The sequence below is a fragment of the Ursus americanus genome, chromosome 8 (genome assembly GCF_024610735.1).
Source record: "Ursus americanus isolate L20-20 chromosome 8, mUrsAme1.1.p, whole genome shotgun sequence".
NCBI lineage: Eukaryota > Metazoa > Chordata > Mammalia > Carnivora > Ursidae > Ursus > Ursus americanus.
The window spans coordinates 27113711-27132402 of NC_142134.1; the positions used below are offsets into that span (position 1 = coordinate 27113711).

Below are 18692 nucleotides of genomic sequence, written 5' to 3' on the forward strand. Positions count from 1 at the left end.
TTTTTCTAGAAACAGGAAGCGGAGTCGATTAGCCCAAGGGCTGTAGTTTGCCTGCCCTTGACTAGACCATAGATATATGATTTTTAACATAAACACATGCACAGTTTAGCTGAATAGGTAGGAAAGAGCCACCGAAGGTAATCAAGGATTCGTGAAAATTGTTACCTGTGAAAACATTTCCCTGGGTCACTGCTAAACTGAACCCTGGTCCAAACCATTCCCAGCCTGTTTGCACTATAAAGGCTGCTTTATTTATTTGTTTTACCTGCATTTTTGCATCCCTCTACTCAGATACTATAATCTACTATATCTGAGTTTCTGCTCCTCAAGTCATGTCCCTGGGACAACCGTTTGTCCTGGGTCCCCTCCATGAATTTACGTGAAATTTTCTGTGCCACATCCTACCATGATATTCTTAGAAATTTAAGTCCCGCGACTTTAAGTGAAAATCGTTTACTTGTTAACTATATGGGATTAGATGAATTATAGAAAACAGTCTGCTGGGAGTCAGTTTGGTGGGTGTGCACAGATACTTTTTTCTGTCATGTTCTTTCCTCTCCATTCTTCAACCCCTCTTCTAACGATCTTCTGACCACTGAGAAAATGAAACCCTTTGCATTGGCTCCTTAGTTAAGCCCCCAACTACAATTGGTGACTATTCCTGACTGTGCCCGTAGAAATTTCTAGAACAAAACTACAGTTTGCCCACACAAGTTTTTAAATTGTTATTTTTTTAAAATTTCACGACATTCCAAGGACACCATTTCTCTACAGTTACCAAAGTCTTCAGTCCCCCCTCCCTCCTTGCATCCCCAATTCCTAAACATCTCTACTCCATCTGGTGTCATGACTCTGGTATTCATCTTTATCCATGTCTCATCCTGCTAGTTTCCTCAAATAAACGTAAATATTAACATATCCTAAACCTGAATGTAACCGATTACACCAATTCATCTAGACTGTGACTTTCTCCTCATTCACTCACAATTGGAATGGAGAAAGTATTTTGTGTTTAACTTCAGTACATCCTAAGCGCACTGAGAGAACAGACAAGGAAACAGGGATACCTCTTCCCGGAAACACATGTCACTTGTCTCTGCTTGGCAGCACTTCTTCACCAGGTGGGCGAACTCCGCCATCACTGATTGGAACTGCATCTCTGTCGCCTGTGGTTTCTGCTTCACAAGGTTGCTGAGGAGCCTGAATCAGACAGGAGTGGCAAAAATACCAGTACACCCTGAGCTCTAGAAGGCCAGCTTGCACACCTGCCTTACTGTTGTAAAGCCGGACACCACCCACGCCTCTTTGTCACCCCCACTTTGACGCTTAGCAGCCCTGAAAATGCTGTGATGTGTTCACAGATTTCACACTGCTGACCTCCATCTTCATGTTTTATCCAACAGACTTTTCTTCCAGGACATCTATTTTACAAAATTCATACATTAAATTTAATTATTTTATATAATTATTACTAAGGTAAAGATTTTTGTTTTCTCTTTTCGTTGCATTGGATGGTAAATAGATGATATAGTAAATTAAATAGTTTTTCCTATAATATTTTGTGAGGAACATTTATTCTGAACAACTAACTTTCAAATAAATATTGCAAGTGTAACAACCTTGTAAGTTGAGGGTCTTTCATATGTTATTAATGATAAACCAATAAACTAATTTCTAACATGGCTTGATAATCATCCCCAACTCTTCACCGAAGAGTTTCCCCCACATCTGTAGTTTCAACCTCTTTGACTATTCAAAAGTGTAACCTGGTTTCTATCTCTCTACTTAATAAAATAGTATTCCAAATCTTCCAGTGTTATCTTTTCCCTCTCTCTCTCTCTCTCTCTCTTTTTTACTGTTTTAGACCAAGACAGATTTAACCACAGAGAAAATAAGGCATGAGGGGTAGGGAAAATGCACATTAATCGGTATTTTACTATTTAACCAAAAACCTTTGCTTATTCTTCATTTTCAAGTTCACACTGATAATAGCCAGTGACCTTATTTGTGCCTTGAACGGGTATAAAAGAAAATATCTCAACGCACTGAGTAGCTATTTCTATGACAATTTAAACCACAGGTCCAGTAAACGATTCCAGATAGTAAATATTTTAGGCTTTGCCCACAGAGAGACAAAATGGAGGATATTATAGAAGTATGATGTTATAAATATATCCTACCACAAGACAGAAAACTCCAGACCCCCGTTTGCCTGGGGTGGGCTGCCCACATGGCAGGTGGCAGGCACAGTTTGTGTCCAGTGGCCATCAGCTGGAGAAGGTGGGGAAGAGGGGCCAGCCAGTGAGGAAGGAGGTACGTACTGGGATCAGTTTCACGCTCTGCCCCAGACACGCCCTCCTCTTCTCCCAGCTGTCTCACTGTGGGCGGCTGGCCCAAGCCACGCACTGACTCATTTGACTCCTGGACTAAGATGCCTCTACCTTTTGCTGCCCAGCAGTGACCAACAGCAACGTCCCCAGGGTATAGGGGGCACCAGCTCAGGCAGTGTGCAGCAGTGCCCACGGTCACCCGCAGGGAAGGCAGGCACCAGGAGCAAAGTGGGGGACATGGCTAAAGCAAACTTGGCCCTCTGCAGCTCTCAGGCCTAGCCCAATCAAGCAGAGCCCTCAGGACCTACAAAAACAGCCACACCCAGATGTCCATCGCGTACCGATCCCATTAAACAATAGGACAATACACCCAGCTTAACATGGTAGCCCAAGGGACGTGCTTCCTTGAACTTGCCATTTCAACTCCACCCTCTCCCACCGCCCCCAACCCTCACACCCACACCCCGCCTTGAGGATAGACAAACTTAAAACAACAGCATGACTAAAAGTATTAGCAAAGCATGAGCTAATGACTTTTTTTTTTAAAGATTTTATTTATTTGTCAGAAAGAGAGAGAGTGCACAAACAGGGGGAGCAGCAGGCAGAGGGAGAAGCAGACTCCTCGCTGAGCAAGGACCCTCATCTGGGACTTGATCCCGGCACCCTGGGATCATGACCTAATCTGAAGGCAGACACTTAACCAACTGAACCACCCAGGCATCCCACTAATGATTTCTTTCCAGAAACTACCTCAAAAAGGAGGCTGGTTTGAGGAACACACAGTTGTTGCCCCTAGGCTGCCAGACAGAGCTGAGAGAAGCTAAGAGATTTTAACTGCCTCCATGTTTGCCTCTAATTCTAAGTCCTAGGAATCTAGGGGGAAAATCAGATATGGGAACAAAGAATTATGTACAAAAATGCTCATTGTCACAATGTATACTGGTTAGAAATTGAAAACAATTTTCATGTCCAGCAATAAGGAATGGTTAAATTCCTTATGGTACCCAGATGGTGGAATATTACAGTACTTTTAAAATGTGCTTTTGAAAAATAATTAGTGACCAAAATGCATACATTATAATTTTTTAAAGCTATATCAAAAAATAATGGCAACAGCCAACGTTTTTTGAGTGTACTGATATTTACTATGATCCAGGCAATGTGCTGAGAATTTACAAATATTATCCCATGTAATACTGTCCGTTACCTTTTTAATAAGTCTCTATGTCAGCTCCATTTTGCATTAATAACCGTGATTTCAGACCCCCCTGGGAATATTACAGCTCTGGGCTTATACAGCAAACCAGGGAGGTCAGCCTCCCTCCCCAAAGGTAAGAGGATTGAGAACCACTTGGGAGAACTCCTCGTGAGACCAGAAGTCAGCCTCACAGACTTCCACCCAGTGAGAAAGGCTTGGGCAGTGGAAGGCAGAAATGATTTTGTGGTTCCCCAAGTGAGCTTTCATTAGACTCATTTCTGAGTTACATGGCATCGGGATTCCTCTTTGAAAAAGTGCCATAAGAGAACTTCCATTGAAGTCCTGCCGACTTCACACAGCACTGCCCTGGTACCCGCCGTAAGTGTATAATCCTAAGGGTCAGGTGGAAGGGGTGATTTTCTTTTCACGACAAAACAGAAAGCAGCTTTGTCATGTCAAGGGATCCAGTTTGCAGCTGAGCAGGAGACAGCAGCACCTGGAAGGCGTGACTGTTTCCAGGGGCCCAGGAGCGGTGCCAGGGAGAGCATGCTTGGAGAATTCCTGAGGGTGAAGGGAGCTTCCTAAGCTCTCCCCTGAGGACTCTAGGGATAATTGCAGGAACCGAAATTTTGTATTAGCAGCTAGTCGCAAGATTGTGCAAAACTTGTATTATTAAATATTAGAACCATAGATTGATGGACAAAGGGCAATTGTGGGAGCATGTGCTTATATGCATATGTGACATTATATATTCTTATCGTATTCATGTCTTTATACTGGGCATGTCTGCAGTGTTGGAATAAAAGTGTTATGATTTTCTTCTCTCTTCTGTATTTCCTAAGTTTTCTGCAATGATAATGCATTACTTTAATAATAATGGAAATCAATATTTTATAAAGAAATAGAATAGTATATTTTTTCCTCTCTGATGGTTCTGTACATAGTCAATCTTCTAATTAGACCTAAACTTGATCCTGCTTGAAAGAAAATGCTGTACTTGTTTTTAAGTGTCTCTATATAATTTAAGTCTGTATGGTTAGATATATCATCAAACCAGTTTCCACTACCTTTGAATACTTATCAGTTTTTAAGAAATTAATTAGTAAAAGTGAGAAATACAGGCCATTTCCTATTGGAATTTGGTAGAATTTGTATAAGAATGTATTTTCCTACAAAAACAATATTACTCATGATGCTGAAATTCACTGGTGAAATTCAAGATGGTGAAATTCACTCACCAATCCGTGAAAGCATAGGCTTGCTGAAGTCCCAAGTAATAGAAACTACTTGTCATGGGTACCCACACTGTGGGTACCCATGCAGTTGGGGCTTCTCTGGTCTGGTTTAAGGGATTCAGCGCTGAGAGGGCAGGAGCTGGTATAGGAAGGGGACAGAGTTTACTACTAGTTCATGCAAAATCTGGACTTCTGTTTCCTTCTGATGTCATAAAAAGGGCACAGACTTCGAAGTCAAACTTACTCTGGCTCAACTAGGTAGTGTGATGGTGAGCGAGATACTTAACCTCTCTGACCTTTATTTTTAAAAAGAAAATTTGAAGACCTACATTGAAAGGCTTTTGTAAGGACCAAAAATAACATATTAAAGGGCTGAGTACAGTAACTGGCATACTTCAGGCAATAAATAATGGCAAAGATAATAATAATGATGAATAATTATAATAATAATAGCACATCTTGCTTCCATTTCAAATTATCGGTTGCTTCCAACCATGGTCTCTTTCTTCACTGATTTTCACAATAAATAGTACATCATCATAGCTCTTCTCCTATGTATTCATTTATTCATTCAGCAAATGATTGATGAGGCTTTTTACAATTTCCCTGAGGACCTGAGCTGTAGATTCAACAGTAATAGAGAAACCTAATGGGAGAGGCAGGAAAGCTCCCGTGTCTATACCCTCCTCTTCTCTCACTTACAAGCTGTGGGATCCAAGTGCCTTCATGGCTTGGCCCCTCCCAAACCCTGTAGTATCAACCCAAAAGTTTCTCTCCCTTCTCACTTAGGCCTCAGTCACACTGAACTACTCTGCTTTCCTCTTTCCCCTGCAGGGTGAGCTGGTTTCCAACTGCACTTCCCCAGAGGGACCAGTAGGGGGAAGACGAGCATGACTGCTGGGTTTCCAGAACATCAGCCAGCTGTTTATTTAAACCAGGAGAAACATCCAAATTGTACTAGAATAGGCAAGAGGAAAAAAGTCTCTCATTAGGAGAAGACAGAAGGTCTGGGAATGAGATTCAGAGCAGGGATGTCAGGAGGTCATGTTATTCTTTCTTGGAACTCCAGACATAAAGGTGGTCATTTCTACAGCTGGGGACTCTGTGCCACTTAGAAGCTTGACTCCCCCCACTCCCCAACTGTCAAATACTTGTGATCTGCTTGCAGGTGATTTACCTTTCCTGCCCACTTTCTCCCTCTCCCACCTGATCTCCCTCCCCTCCCACCTGACTGCTGTTACTTAAAAATAGTTCCCTTAATTCTCTTTTTTAGCTTAAAATTTTTAATTTACCTTTTTAAATCTTAAATCCTCTTTTAATTCAGTGCCATCAACTTGTTTTCAGTTTTTCACTTCTATGATATTAATCTTTTATTTCCGTTAAATTTACCCACCATTTCATTTACAGTACATTCTAATCTTTATATACTATCTTAAATCTTCACATTTCAACTCAATATTTTTAATTGGACTTAAATTTTTTTTTTACTTTGAACTTCTGTTTCCCTTTGATTGTCTCTATCTTATTACATGATCTCAACTTCTACCTTCTCTTCTACTTGCTCAATTTTTCCTTCCCTTCCAGAAGCCCCTTCACTGGCTTTTGTGTTTGCTTGTTTTTGCATTTATGCTGTGATAGTCAGCCTGCATTATTAACGGATAAAAACCATAGCAAGCCCTTGCCAATATCCCAGGAAGTAAGAGGGGATTTTTTCCAATTTGACCCTTGACTCCCAATATAGATTCTCCCAGAATATTCCAGAAATCTCTACATTAACTGTTTCTATGCTATTGTTTTCTCCATACAGAGAACACAGTGAACTCACTAGAACAGGGATGATTCCTAATATTTCATACTTTTTATTATCTAGCCCTTATCTAAGAGCTGAGTGTTTTATTTTATTTTGAGAGGGAGAGAGAGAGTGTGTGTGTGGGTAGGAGGGGAGGGGCAGAGAAAGAGGGAGAGAGAGAATCTTAAGCTGGCTCCATGCCCAGTGTAGAGGCCGACCAGGGGCTCGAACTCACAACCCTGAAATCGTGACCTGAGCTGAAATCAAGAATGGGACACTAAACCAACGGAGCACCCAGGCACCCCAAGAGCTCAGTGTTTTAAAAATTATAACCAGTATTATAACCCTTTGATTAGGGCACACTAAAAGCTATATGTTGGTAGTTAAAGCATATGTGCTTCGAGCCAGATAGCTTGGGTGAATTTTCCAGCTCAACGACCTATTTCCCCATTGCATAATTGCATACCAAGGCTTCTTGCCTTCTGAGCGTCAGTCTCCGTACAATTAGGATGGCATGTAATGTTATCTGCCTCATCGATTTGTGGTAAGGATTTGGAGAGAAGCCACACATAACGCAGCACCTGTCTGTGCCTGGAGAACTTCCTCGAGGGAAGGCAAACCGCACGCTAGGAGAGACAGAGCCCCCGTTCTCCCACGTTCTCCCATCCAGCCTGAGCGATGGAACTCAATGTTCCAAGGGTCTTTGGCTGTTTACTGGGCAGTGTTAAAGTCTAGTTTGGGATCGGCTCGCCTTGAGAACTGCAGAAAGGATTCCAAGGGTCAGCGGGCTCAAGAATTGCAAGTGGGGATAAAACTGAGCAAGCAACAGCCTGTGCTTGTTGCCCGAGGATGTGTCATTCTGGAGGCAACAGAAACTCTGCCTCACTTGGCAAGATGATAGTGCTGGACTCGGAATATTTAGACCCTGCAAGTGCACGTCTTAGAGTGAATACATGAATTAGAAATGCAGTAAACTACCGCGTCTAATGATCTGGGGGGAGAAGGAACAACCAGCACTAGGGCTTCCTTGCTTTCTCCTGAGGACAGGAGCAGGGGCACTAGAAGGGAACTGCCCCACCGTCGGGGGCTTGGAGTGCTTTCAGTGCGTGCTGCCGATTCAGGGAAACCACAATTTCACCCTTTGGCTTTTCCTAGAACAGTCACCTTTGGTCATCTCCAAATGGGACCTCTAACAGCACACTCACCAGAAGCAAAATTCATTCTGCGGGAAAATGCCTGGACCATGGGATATCTTGGCTGCAGGCTCAGGAGCAGGATGGGGGTGAAGAGATGGATGACTGATGCCGGCCGCTAAGAAAGGCAATTCTTTGTCTACAGCAAACAAGCAGCCTCTTTTCTAAGAGCTGACAATAAGTGTTCCATTCAACCCGTCTGTGCAGGAGCGGGAGAATTGCCAACCACCTGTGAGATCTTAATCACCTTGTGCTCTCGGGGGCAAAGGGCGAATCGGCTGCTCTGAAGTTCGGGGTGCTGATGCGCTACTTCCGAAGCCAAGCCGTGACGCCTCAGTCACCTCAGCCTCGGTCACAGTCAGAAATCCGAGTCTCCCAGGTCACCTGTTATCATGCTGAGCCTTCTACACCCCTAATCTGACCCATCTCCTGTGCTCCTGGTCCTCTGTCTCCTTTGTAACTTGAGGCTTTCTCAAGAAAACATCCCCCTAGCCACAGCTTCTCTTCTGAACTGCTGTCTGGCTCTGTACGAAAACAGGAGGCTCCCCAGAGGACACAGCTCCCCCCGGGACCTTTCAAGAGGAGGCTGGCTGTTTTTGCTTGAACTCCACCTACCTTAGTACCTAGGTCTCTTTTACTTCCAACATCTCTCTTCTTCATGCTCTTGGGAAAGCCATGGCTCCTTCGAAGTAACACGTAATCAAGCTCTAACATCCCTCACCCCTACTTCTTCCTGCCCCATATAGAAAGTCTGGCCATTCCCCCTCATTTTTGATGACTTCAGACCCAGTGTATCACCTGTCTTTCCACCATTATCTTGACATTTATCATTTTCTGTAGTTTCAACAACTGCATTAATGATCCACAGGTGGCAGATTGATTACAAAAACGGACCAATTGTCCGTCTTTCTCTGTACTCATGTCCTTTACGATGTGATGTTCCAACTCTTCCTAGCAAGAAATGAAGCCTATTTCCTCACCCTACTTTAATCCGGGCCGGCCCTAGGGCCTACCGTACAGCAGCAGTGGCATTGCACGGTTCCAAATCTGGGCCTCGAGAGGCCTCCACACGTCCACCTTCTCCCAGCTTCCATGTGAAGAAGCCTAGGTTAACCTGCCGGAGGATGGAAGACCACATGCAGTGGAGACAAGCCGTCCCAGCCCAGGCCAGCCTTGGCCACCCAGCTTCCAGCTGACTTAGCTGCTGACCATACGCTCGTGAGTAAGCCCAGCTGCGAATGGCTGAGGCTGGTGCAGGTCAACAGACTCATCCAGTCAACCCACAGATCCATTGCTGACTTCAGCCAGAAGCCCTTTTTACACAGAACACATGTTGGGAAGCTCTGCTCGAATGTATAGACATGGTACTCTACTGGCAACATTTCTGACCAATAGGCTTTAGTATTGGAAACAGCAACCAAATCCATATAGCACTTTGCAAAGTAATAACTTATATTCATAAAATTTTCTAATTAATAAATGTTGTCATATGCGTTACATACGTATATATCACACACACACACACACACACACACACACACACGTACAAATGTTCCAACTTTCCCATTTTGGGAAAAATACATTAATGTACTTCTCTGTCAATATTTTCTGATCAATAGACTTCAATCTCATTAACTGATCTAATTGGGGTAGCAACCATGATAGCCGCATTGCAAAACTGCAGAATATTCTCAATTCTACTTGACCTCTAACATAACATTCAGCTGATCCATCCATTATGTAATATTTACATCCGAGCCCAGTTTACAGTTCTCTATACCTGCTCGCTAAGGGCAGAACAAATTAAAGAACAAATTAAACAAAGATTCTTACTTTTGTTTTTCAGTTTGGAATTCCTCGTCCTGAGCTTTGCACAAGTTCTCTTTAAGGTTGGTGATTTGGTCACAGGATAAAGGCGGAGAAATGTAAGTTCCATCCCCTTGCAGATCATCAAAGCATGGCTTCCTGAAGGCATATGAGTCATCACAGCAGTGGCCCACACCAGCATTGATAGCCTCTGCCTCATGTCTTCTGCATAAAGCTCCAAGAATTAGTTTTGCCTTTCCCAGAAGAGAATTACAATAAGAGCCATAAGGTTTTGGTCGTGTGTGTGTGTGTGTGTGTGTGTGTGTGTGTGTGTGTGTATTTTTTTTTTTTTTTAACTTCGTAGAAAATAAGACTCATAAATATCTCAAATTCTGGTTTCTGCTAGCTCGGCCTGGATTTCACCATTCGGGAAAAAGCAGGAGCGTCAGATGCAGCCTGGTTCCCAGACTTGTCCTCTCTCTTCCCCTCATCCTCAAGTTGAGTTCACTTGGTCTCCACCTCCAGGTTCCTTCCCAGTCCAGTTTGTAGACCAGTGTTGACTTAAGGTAGGAGTTTCTTATGCTCTTTTAAATTAAAATCAAGCCTCAAGTCAACAGCACTGCTAATTTCACTCAGATGTATATTTGATGAGTGGAGTTCTTACTTAAGAAGCTCAAATCCAATTTGTTTCTTTCTTTCTTTTTTTTTTTTATAACTGGACAACTGTAACCACCACAGAACTTGGCATATGGTAGATGCTCTATGAATATTGAATAAATGAATGAATGAATGAATGAATGGTGAAAGAAATCCTTGGATCCTATTCCAGTTATCTCCTTCATTTCCTTGTCTTCTTCTAGAACTGTCACTTTGCCTTGCTCCTCGTGTGTCTGATTCTTAGCCTGATGCTATCTACAAGTCTGTCTGTATGCCTTTCCAAGCATGACTCTCCAAGTTCCCAATCATTTATGTATTTGGGAATGAAGTACTTGAAGTCAGTGAGCATCAACATTTCATGTATGAGTTTATCCATTTTAATTTTATCTTTTTAAAAATTTTATTTACTTATTGGACAGAGAGTTAGAGAGAGAGCACAAGTAGGCAGAGCAGCAGGCAGAGGGAAAGGGAGACGCAGACTCTCTGCTGAGCGGGGAGCCCGACGTGGGGCTCGATCCCAGGATGCGGGGATCATGACCTGAGCTGAAGGCAGACGATTAACCGACTGAGCCACCCAGGCACCCTGATGTGTGAGTTTATCCATTTTAAATGTAACCAAAGAGATCACCTTAAAATAAGGCTTTAGAAACATATATGTCTAATTGAAAGAGTTCCCCAAGGAAGGCATGACTAGATAATAAAAATTTATAATAAAATAAAAGTTAGACAGGGCTAGATAATAAAATTTTTATATCTGCTATGAAAAAAAATTCTGTTTTATCAGAAGAAAGACCAATTTAGCATAAAGGAGATGTTCTATCAAGAACATAGAGCAGAGAAAGCTGTCACCAAATAAGAATGCAGTAGTGTTAAAAAAAATACCACTTGAGAGAGACCTGGAGACTACATCTTGGAGACAGGAACATACAAGTCCCTCGAGGGACTTCTCCCTCTCCATTGTGAGGAAGACATAATTTCGCATTCTTCGGGATAGCCTGGAAGAAATATCCCTTAAGACCATCTCTAAATATTTTGAGTCAGGAAAAAGTGTAGTCTAGTTATTAGGCCCAATTATTGCTGCCACTGGAAAGACATTTCTTATTGCAAATGAACACACTGGTGGTATTCTGTCTAATAATAATTTAACACTTGTGAGTTTGATGTGAGATAATAGAAAATAAAGTTGATTTTGACCCCAGCTCCTGACAAAAGGTCTTCGGAAACCCTTGTAAATTCCTAAGTGATAAGAGAGCTAGGAGCATCTTTTGTTCTAATGAAGTGACTCTGGGTGGGCTCCTGAGTGGGAGCTGAAGACCAAGCCATGATTGGAAGCTTGGAATTTTCAGCCCCACCCTGCTTCCCATTCTCCAGAGAGAGGAGATGGGCTGGAAATGAGTTAATAATTGATCATATATACATAAGGAAGCTTTTTAAAATCCCAGTAGTATGGGGGTTGGAGAGGTCCCAGGTGAGTGAACCCATCCACATACTAAGAGATTGACACATCCCAATTCCACAGGAATAGAAGCTTCTACACTCAGGATGCCCCCAGACCTCACCCTATGTATCTCTTCATTCACCTATTTCCTTTATCAAATGTTTTACTTATCTGGTAAACTTAAGTGCCCTCTGAGTTCTATGAGCTGCTCTAATAAATTAATCAAACCTGAGGAGGAGATCATGGGAACCTTAGATTTATAGCTGGTCAGTTAGAATCATAGGGGACGACCTGGACTTGCAATTGTTATCTGAAGTGGGATGGGGGCAGTCTTGTAGGACTGAGCCCTTAACCTGGGGGATATGACACTATCTCCAGATAGATAGTGTCAGCATGAGTTAAACTGTAGGACACCCAGCTGGTGTCACAGAGAATTGCTTGTTGTGCAAAAAAACATCTGGTGTCAAAGGTGTTGTGAGTGTGGTAGTTATTGTAAGAATAAAGGAGAAACATGGGAGGAAGACTGTTTTTTGGGTTTTTTTTTCCCTATACATTTGATTAGGATGACTTAATCTAAAATCAGCATTATCTTTGAAGTTGTTGACAAAGTCATTTTTGTTGGCTTGAAAATCCAAGAATTAGACCCTGGGGTATGATCCAAGTAAAGACTTGTTGAATCTGACATCACCACCGTTAGGGAAGTAACAATCTTATCTCTGCCATTAATCAAGACAATTGGCATGATCTGACCTAGAGAAAGTTCTCCTAGAGACAGAAATATTAAGCTCCATGGACAATTCATGATGTGTCCACAAACATGAGATCGATTGCTGGAGGCTGGAGATTAGGACTTCAAGAACACGCAAACATAAAGTCACAGATGTACTTACCGAGTCCTCCATGCAGGCAAACTGTTGCTCATCTCTCAGTGGGCAGCATTTGGTGGCAGCGGCCGCCATGTTCTTCGTGAATGTAACCAACTCTTGAGCAGATAGTTGGGGAGCTTTCTTAGTATAAAGGATTATGAGCCTGAAAGAATAATTTCCTCTTACTCCTGGCAATGACCATGTGCCTAAAAGGAAGAATTCTGGAGTTTCCTCAATATTTGACAATCTCCAGCTTAGATTGAACAAAGCATTAAATAGGGTTTAATTCTTTTTAGTCCTTGTTCCAATGGCCCAATAACTTACTCAATATTCCTGGAATTCTCTTCACACTTCACACATCACTCCACCCTGATCCTTTGCAGGGCGTGGGGAGGGGGTGGGGGGTAGTACTTATCAAGGATACTATGAGAGCTAATGTGGATGGTTGCAAAATCAGTCTTAGTAAAATCAGCTTCTGAAATAAATGTATACATAGGCCATTAAAGCTTGTGTTGGTTGTCTACAGTGTGTAGGAATAGGGGCACAGCAACAATCAGCAAACAGGCCCTACTTTCACGGGGCTCACACCCTAATGGGTGAGATAGCAGGTACACTTGACTTAGTGACAGGAATTCAGAGTGCTGTGGGTGCACAGAGAATGGCAGCTAATCCCATCCCAGCGAGGTCAGGCATACCTCCCGGAGGTAATGGCATGTGGGCTGAGATCTAACAATAACAAAAAATGAGCCAAGTGAAGGGAGTGAAAGTGGGAGAGGAGCCATTGAATGTGATTGTGGCTTTGTTTTGTGGGGTTTTTCAGGGGGGTAATTGGGGATTGGATACAGAAAGAGGAACAAAGCTTAGTTACAGGATCAGATTTGCATTGTTTTTAGGATAATTATAGTTGCCACATAAAGGATGAGTGAAGGTGGTCAAGAAGCATTGTGAAAGAAGAAGTTGAAGGCCATTCAAGAAGAGAGACAGTGATAGCCTGAAGTAGAAAAGTGGTAGTGGGAATAGAGGGATATGAGGAAGATTTTAAGGAGAAAGAGTCTACTGACCTGGATTTGAAGACAACAAAAAGTCAGACTCAATCACTGCATTTATATTACAATGGAGTTTGGGAAAGAATTTAGCTGTAACATCCAAAGAGCAGGCAACCTAATCCAGTGGTTCTCAGTGTATGACTGGTGGACCAGCAGTATCAGCAGCGCTGGGGACTTGAGTGTTATATGCAACTAATGAATCATCGAACCTTGCATCAGAAACCAGGGATGTACTGTATGGTGACTAACATAATGTAATAAAAAAAATTAAAAAAAAAAAAGAAATGCAAATTATCAGGCCTCATCTCAGACGTATGGAATGAGAAATTCTGGGGATGGGGCTGTGTTTTAACAAGTCCTTCAGGTAATTCTGATGTACTCTAAATTTTGAGAACCACAGATCTAATCCTTAAACTGAACATTAGCAAATGAACACAATGTAGAAGTAATAAGCCAAATATTCCTTCTGAAAGAATAATTTTTTCTGGATCCATTATTCTGGACATCAATTAATTAATTTATTTATTCCTTTAAAATATCACTTTAATCCTGCACAATTTTTGTATTTGTTTGGATAGACTAGGTTTGTAACAATAACAAAAAAATGCAACTTCGTTGCATGGCTTTAAACCACAAAGGCTTATTTCTTATTCAAGCCATATGTCCAGTACAATTTGGCATGGTGGTTCTGCTTACCTTGATCATTCTGGAACCAAGGCAGCTAAATAGGCTACCTTCTCAAATGTATCTGGCTATTGTGTAAGAAGGAAAGGAGAAAATAGGAAAGCACGCATTGGTTGTTAAACTTCTGCCCCCAAAGTTTTCATATTTTATTAGCCAAATCAAGTCACGTGGTGTGATATATATATATATATATATTTCTAAACGGACACAATATTTTGCAGATCCTCCAATCAAGAGGTTGAATCTATTTCTCTACCCCTTGACTCAGCTTGGCCATATGACTTACTTTGACTAATCAGATAGTAGCAAATGTGATATAAGTAGAGTCCTAAAACTGGGCATCAATTTCAAGCTGAATTTATGGAACACCATATCAAACTGATTTTTTTCCTCAATACTCTACTTCTAAATAGACTATTACAGTAAGACCCTAAAGATGACTAAAAATTGGCCTTTGGTTTTTGATAGAGTGGTCTTTGACATATCAGTCTCTGCACACAGAGATTTATGTATTCTCTCTGGCAAATAGCTAAGGTATCTATTCATCTCTACCTTCTATGGTGAAAATACTAAATTTACTATATGACCAGACTTGAAACTGACAAAGGGACCCTATAGCTGCAGGCAAAGCCCCAAACTAAATGCCCAGGTGGGAGGGAGAAGATCCCAAAGAGACTGCAGGAAGGCAGCCAGGGCCTGCTTGTTTCCCTAACCTCTGGACATTGGCTGGAATCTGGAAACTGGCCTGGAAAGCCACGTGGAAACATCTAAGGCTATGAGGACATCCGCATTATCAAGACAAAGAGAGCAAGGTTAATTTTGAACTCATTTTTTCCTTGGCCTCTGAGATTTCAAGGTTGGATGTAGACTTTTAGTAGCCCTCAGTGTCAGGAGTTAACACAAACTCACTAACAAGCATAAATCTGGACAATATCGTGGAAGCCTACCTGTCATGGAAGTTAGCATTTCCTAGTTTCTCATGTAAATCACAGTGATGTTTTACACGCTCATGGCTTTCACGAATCACTCTTTGGAACATCTCTTGCTGGAAAATAGAGATAATCAGTGTTATCACTGTAACAAAATATCTTGAGGTAAGATTGCAAAACCCTGATAGTTTAATGTAACTGTTTTCCTAAACCCAGGACTTTATTTACTTAGTGAGCTTGCAAATCTCGAAAAACACATTCTGTTAAAATAGGAACGGCCAAGTACTTTATGGAGAAAAGAAGTGGTCTAACAAGATTGATATTTAGTTTCTGGCGATATAAACTCATTTGTGGATACGGTGTATTTTCCAAGCATAAGGCAAATCATTCATCAAGGCCAAAGAGCTCTTTAAAGGTAGTTTACAGATCTCAGTTTGATTGGTCAGAGTGTGCTGGTTGTATTTAATAATACAGCCTTTTTACATAAACAGCACAGATACAGAGATACAGATATAGGCATGAAATATAGATATGTATTAAGAAGTCACGGTTTAATAAAAACAGGTAGCAGCTTTTAATATAGTAAAGCACTCCACAAATACACATTGAAGCGAATCAAATGGAATTCTCAGAACTAACCGCTAGTTCAAAGAGTTCTTCAACTGTGTGCATAAAATTCCAGCAGGAAAATACAAGTGACCTTGCAGGCATAGCTGTTCAGTAGGAGGACAGGTTATCATCTCAACTAATCCGACCCAGCGTACCTGGTCTTCCTGAACAGTGTTTGTTACAGTGACAATTTTACCAGATTTGCAAACTGTTTGCCTGGATTGAACCCTTAGCCTTGCCCGTACTGCCTGTGTGATGTTGGGCAAGTCTTTTAAACCTTCTACAACTCAGTACTCTCATCTGTAAAATGCAGTTACTAATTCTGGCATTACCTATGTTACTGGGCTGGCGTGAGGATCCAATAGGACACTGGTTGTAGAGTTGCTTTGTGAACTCTAACCATCCATGCTCCTGTAAGGTGCTGTTGTCACAATGATTATTGTGGAGGTCTACTGGGGATGCTGTGAAAGGGTGCTCACCCTCAGGGGAATAAATTACCTTCGTTGATCCTTCTCTCTGGGAACTGAAAGGTGGTAGATGTACTTGCTTGAGCCCAGACAGGACAAGAGATCCGTCAATCCTCTACCAGTACCCTGCCCTCTGTCAACATGGAAGCCATTGCTTAGAATAACAGAAGCCAGAACCACCTGGCTCCTGGTAATGCATGGATAAGCGATCATCTGGTCACATATGTAAGGTCACCTGCTTTTTTCATGTCAGGTGCACAAACAGAGCTGCTGCAAACAGTATGATTTCTGGCCTGAAACAGGGACAGTTTCCAGGACTGCTTAAAGAAAATAGTCAACGTTCTCAGACCTTAATATGCTGTGCTTTCATGCCATCTGCTACGGAGCCCAGACACTCATCAAAAGAGTAGATTGCACAGAGAAGTTTTCATGAAGCACAGAATCTATAAGACAGTGACTCACAGAGAGCTGCTACTGTATGATGATGTGGCCTTTGGTTTAGAGGAAAATTATATTTGTCGTGCAGTGTTGGGAATTAGCAAGAAGACGCACAATGCTTTTATAAAATACGGCACTACCAACAGCACCGGAATTTTTCCTAGGTTGGTAATTACTTATGAGTAACAAGTTAGAAAATAAAAAGGCATTTACCCCATTGCTATAGCATTCCAGAGGATTTTCTAATTTACAGCATTTTGCCAATAAATTTTGATATACAGTATCCACTCTTAAAATCACAGGAACTGCCAATTCTGAATGTCTTCTTGAATATTCATAAAGAAACCTGTATCCATATCAAACATATTAGAAAGTAAACAGTAAAATTCAGAAGACATGAGTTTTCTTTCAAAACCTAATTATGATTATGAATTTTTTTCAATATTTTCACTGATTCTAGGCGTTTGGAAACCTTGAGTGGATGGCAGGGAGGTTTCATTGACTCCATTTTGAGATAAGGAAACAGAATCAATAAAATGACGAGATTTTTCCAAAGTCACACAGGAGTGGCGTCAGATTCAGAACTTGGAACTAAAACAATCTGATTAGCTGAGAGTTTCTGGTTCAGGGTCACTAACTTACTTTTATGAGAAATTAATTTCCAGTGATTGGATGAGAGCACATTTTTCTCAAATATCTTTGAGCCTAGATTTTATAAGTATTGGAATTTTTGTGCTAGGAAGTGCTAGCTAGTTATTAAAATCATCATCTTCCCCTCTTTTCCAGATAAGCTTTCAAGCTCGAGTAGTCTGAGCCTAATCTACACATTCTTCTGGGTCACAAGAAAGAGGAATTTGGACCCTAGAATGTTTACAAAGGAATCACAGAGTCGCAGGAGGCACCTTTGAAGTGATCTTATCCAACCACCTAAGTTAGTAGCTCGAACACAAGAGCCTAAGGAAATTAAGTGGCTTGACCTACATTCCAAAGTTTACGCATGACAAAGCTAGTCTTGGAACTCTGGTCTCCCAACTCATAGCTTAATGTGATATCCACTACGAAGTTGTGCCTATCGACTTTTCTAGTACCAAATGCAAGTTTAGGAATGAGTGGATTCAGGCAGTGACATTTACTTTTATAAGCCATATCAAATGTAATTTCGGAAATATAGCTCAAATCATTCTACAGAGTGCTTTGAAGAAAACTCAAATTCTTAGGCTTTGTTGGTTTAATTGCTCTAAATAATGCTTCACAAAGTGACTTTGGAAATACTTCAGTCACACAGCGGTATTGCTTTAATATTACGTATTGAAATCAGTTTGTCTTGCACAAATTAATAGGCATTTCTGAATGGACACCAGAGATGCTAATATTCCATCTCTCTAATCTTTAAATGCCACACCACGGCTTTGGTAGTAGGTATTTATTTAATTAGAATAGAAGAGTTCACCAGGTATACCAATCTGAAGCCCTTACTTAGGAATGAGTACTTTGGAGCAAAGTTTGCAAACACTTGACCCTCACTGTGTTTTTAAAAATTCTGTATTAGTTGTCAACATTTAAAAATCAAGTGCTTTTCGGCTTCTTTCAAAATGCAGTAGACCTTATGACCCAGCAATTGCACTACTAGGTATTTATCCCAAAGATATAAATGTAGTGATCCGAAGGGGCACCTGCACCCCAATGTTTGTAGCAGCAATGTCCACAGTAGCCAAACTGTGGAAAGAGCCCAGATGTCCATCGACAGATGAATAGATAAAGAAGAGGTGGTGTGCATACACACACACACACACACACACACACATACACACACACTGGAATATTACTTGCCATTTGCAACAATGTGGATGGAACAAGAGGGTATTATTGCTAAGTGAAATAAGTCAATCAGAGAAAGACAATTATCATATGATCTCACTCATATGTTGAATTTAAGAAACAAAACAGAGGATCATAGAGGCAGGGAGGGAAAAAATAAAACAAGACAAAATCAGAGAGAGAGACACA

General features: G+C 41.4%; 1 protein-coding gene across 3 annotated transcripts in view; it reads right to left on the reverse strand.

Moving 5' to 3' along the window:
* Window positions 1-18692, reverse strand: part of LOC123787051 (alpha-fetoprotein-like) — a 54850-nt gene that overhangs the window by 18493 nt on the left and 17665 nt on the right. For all 3 annotated transcript variants that reach the window (XM_087864084.1, XM_045789481.2, XM_087864083.1), the window contains 5 exons: window positions 16899-17031; window positions 15190-15287; window positions 12537-12675; window positions 9579-9805; window positions 1068-1200 (listed from right to left, as the gene is read on the reverse strand). In XM_087864084.1, the coding sequence (XP_087720210.1) occupies window positions 1068-1200; window positions 9579-9805; window positions 12537-12675; window positions 15190-15287; window positions 16899-17031 (730 nt within the window). The remainder of the gene's footprint in view (window positions 1-1067; window positions 1201-9578; window positions 9806-12536; window positions 12676-15189; window positions 15288-16898; window positions 17032-18692) is intronic.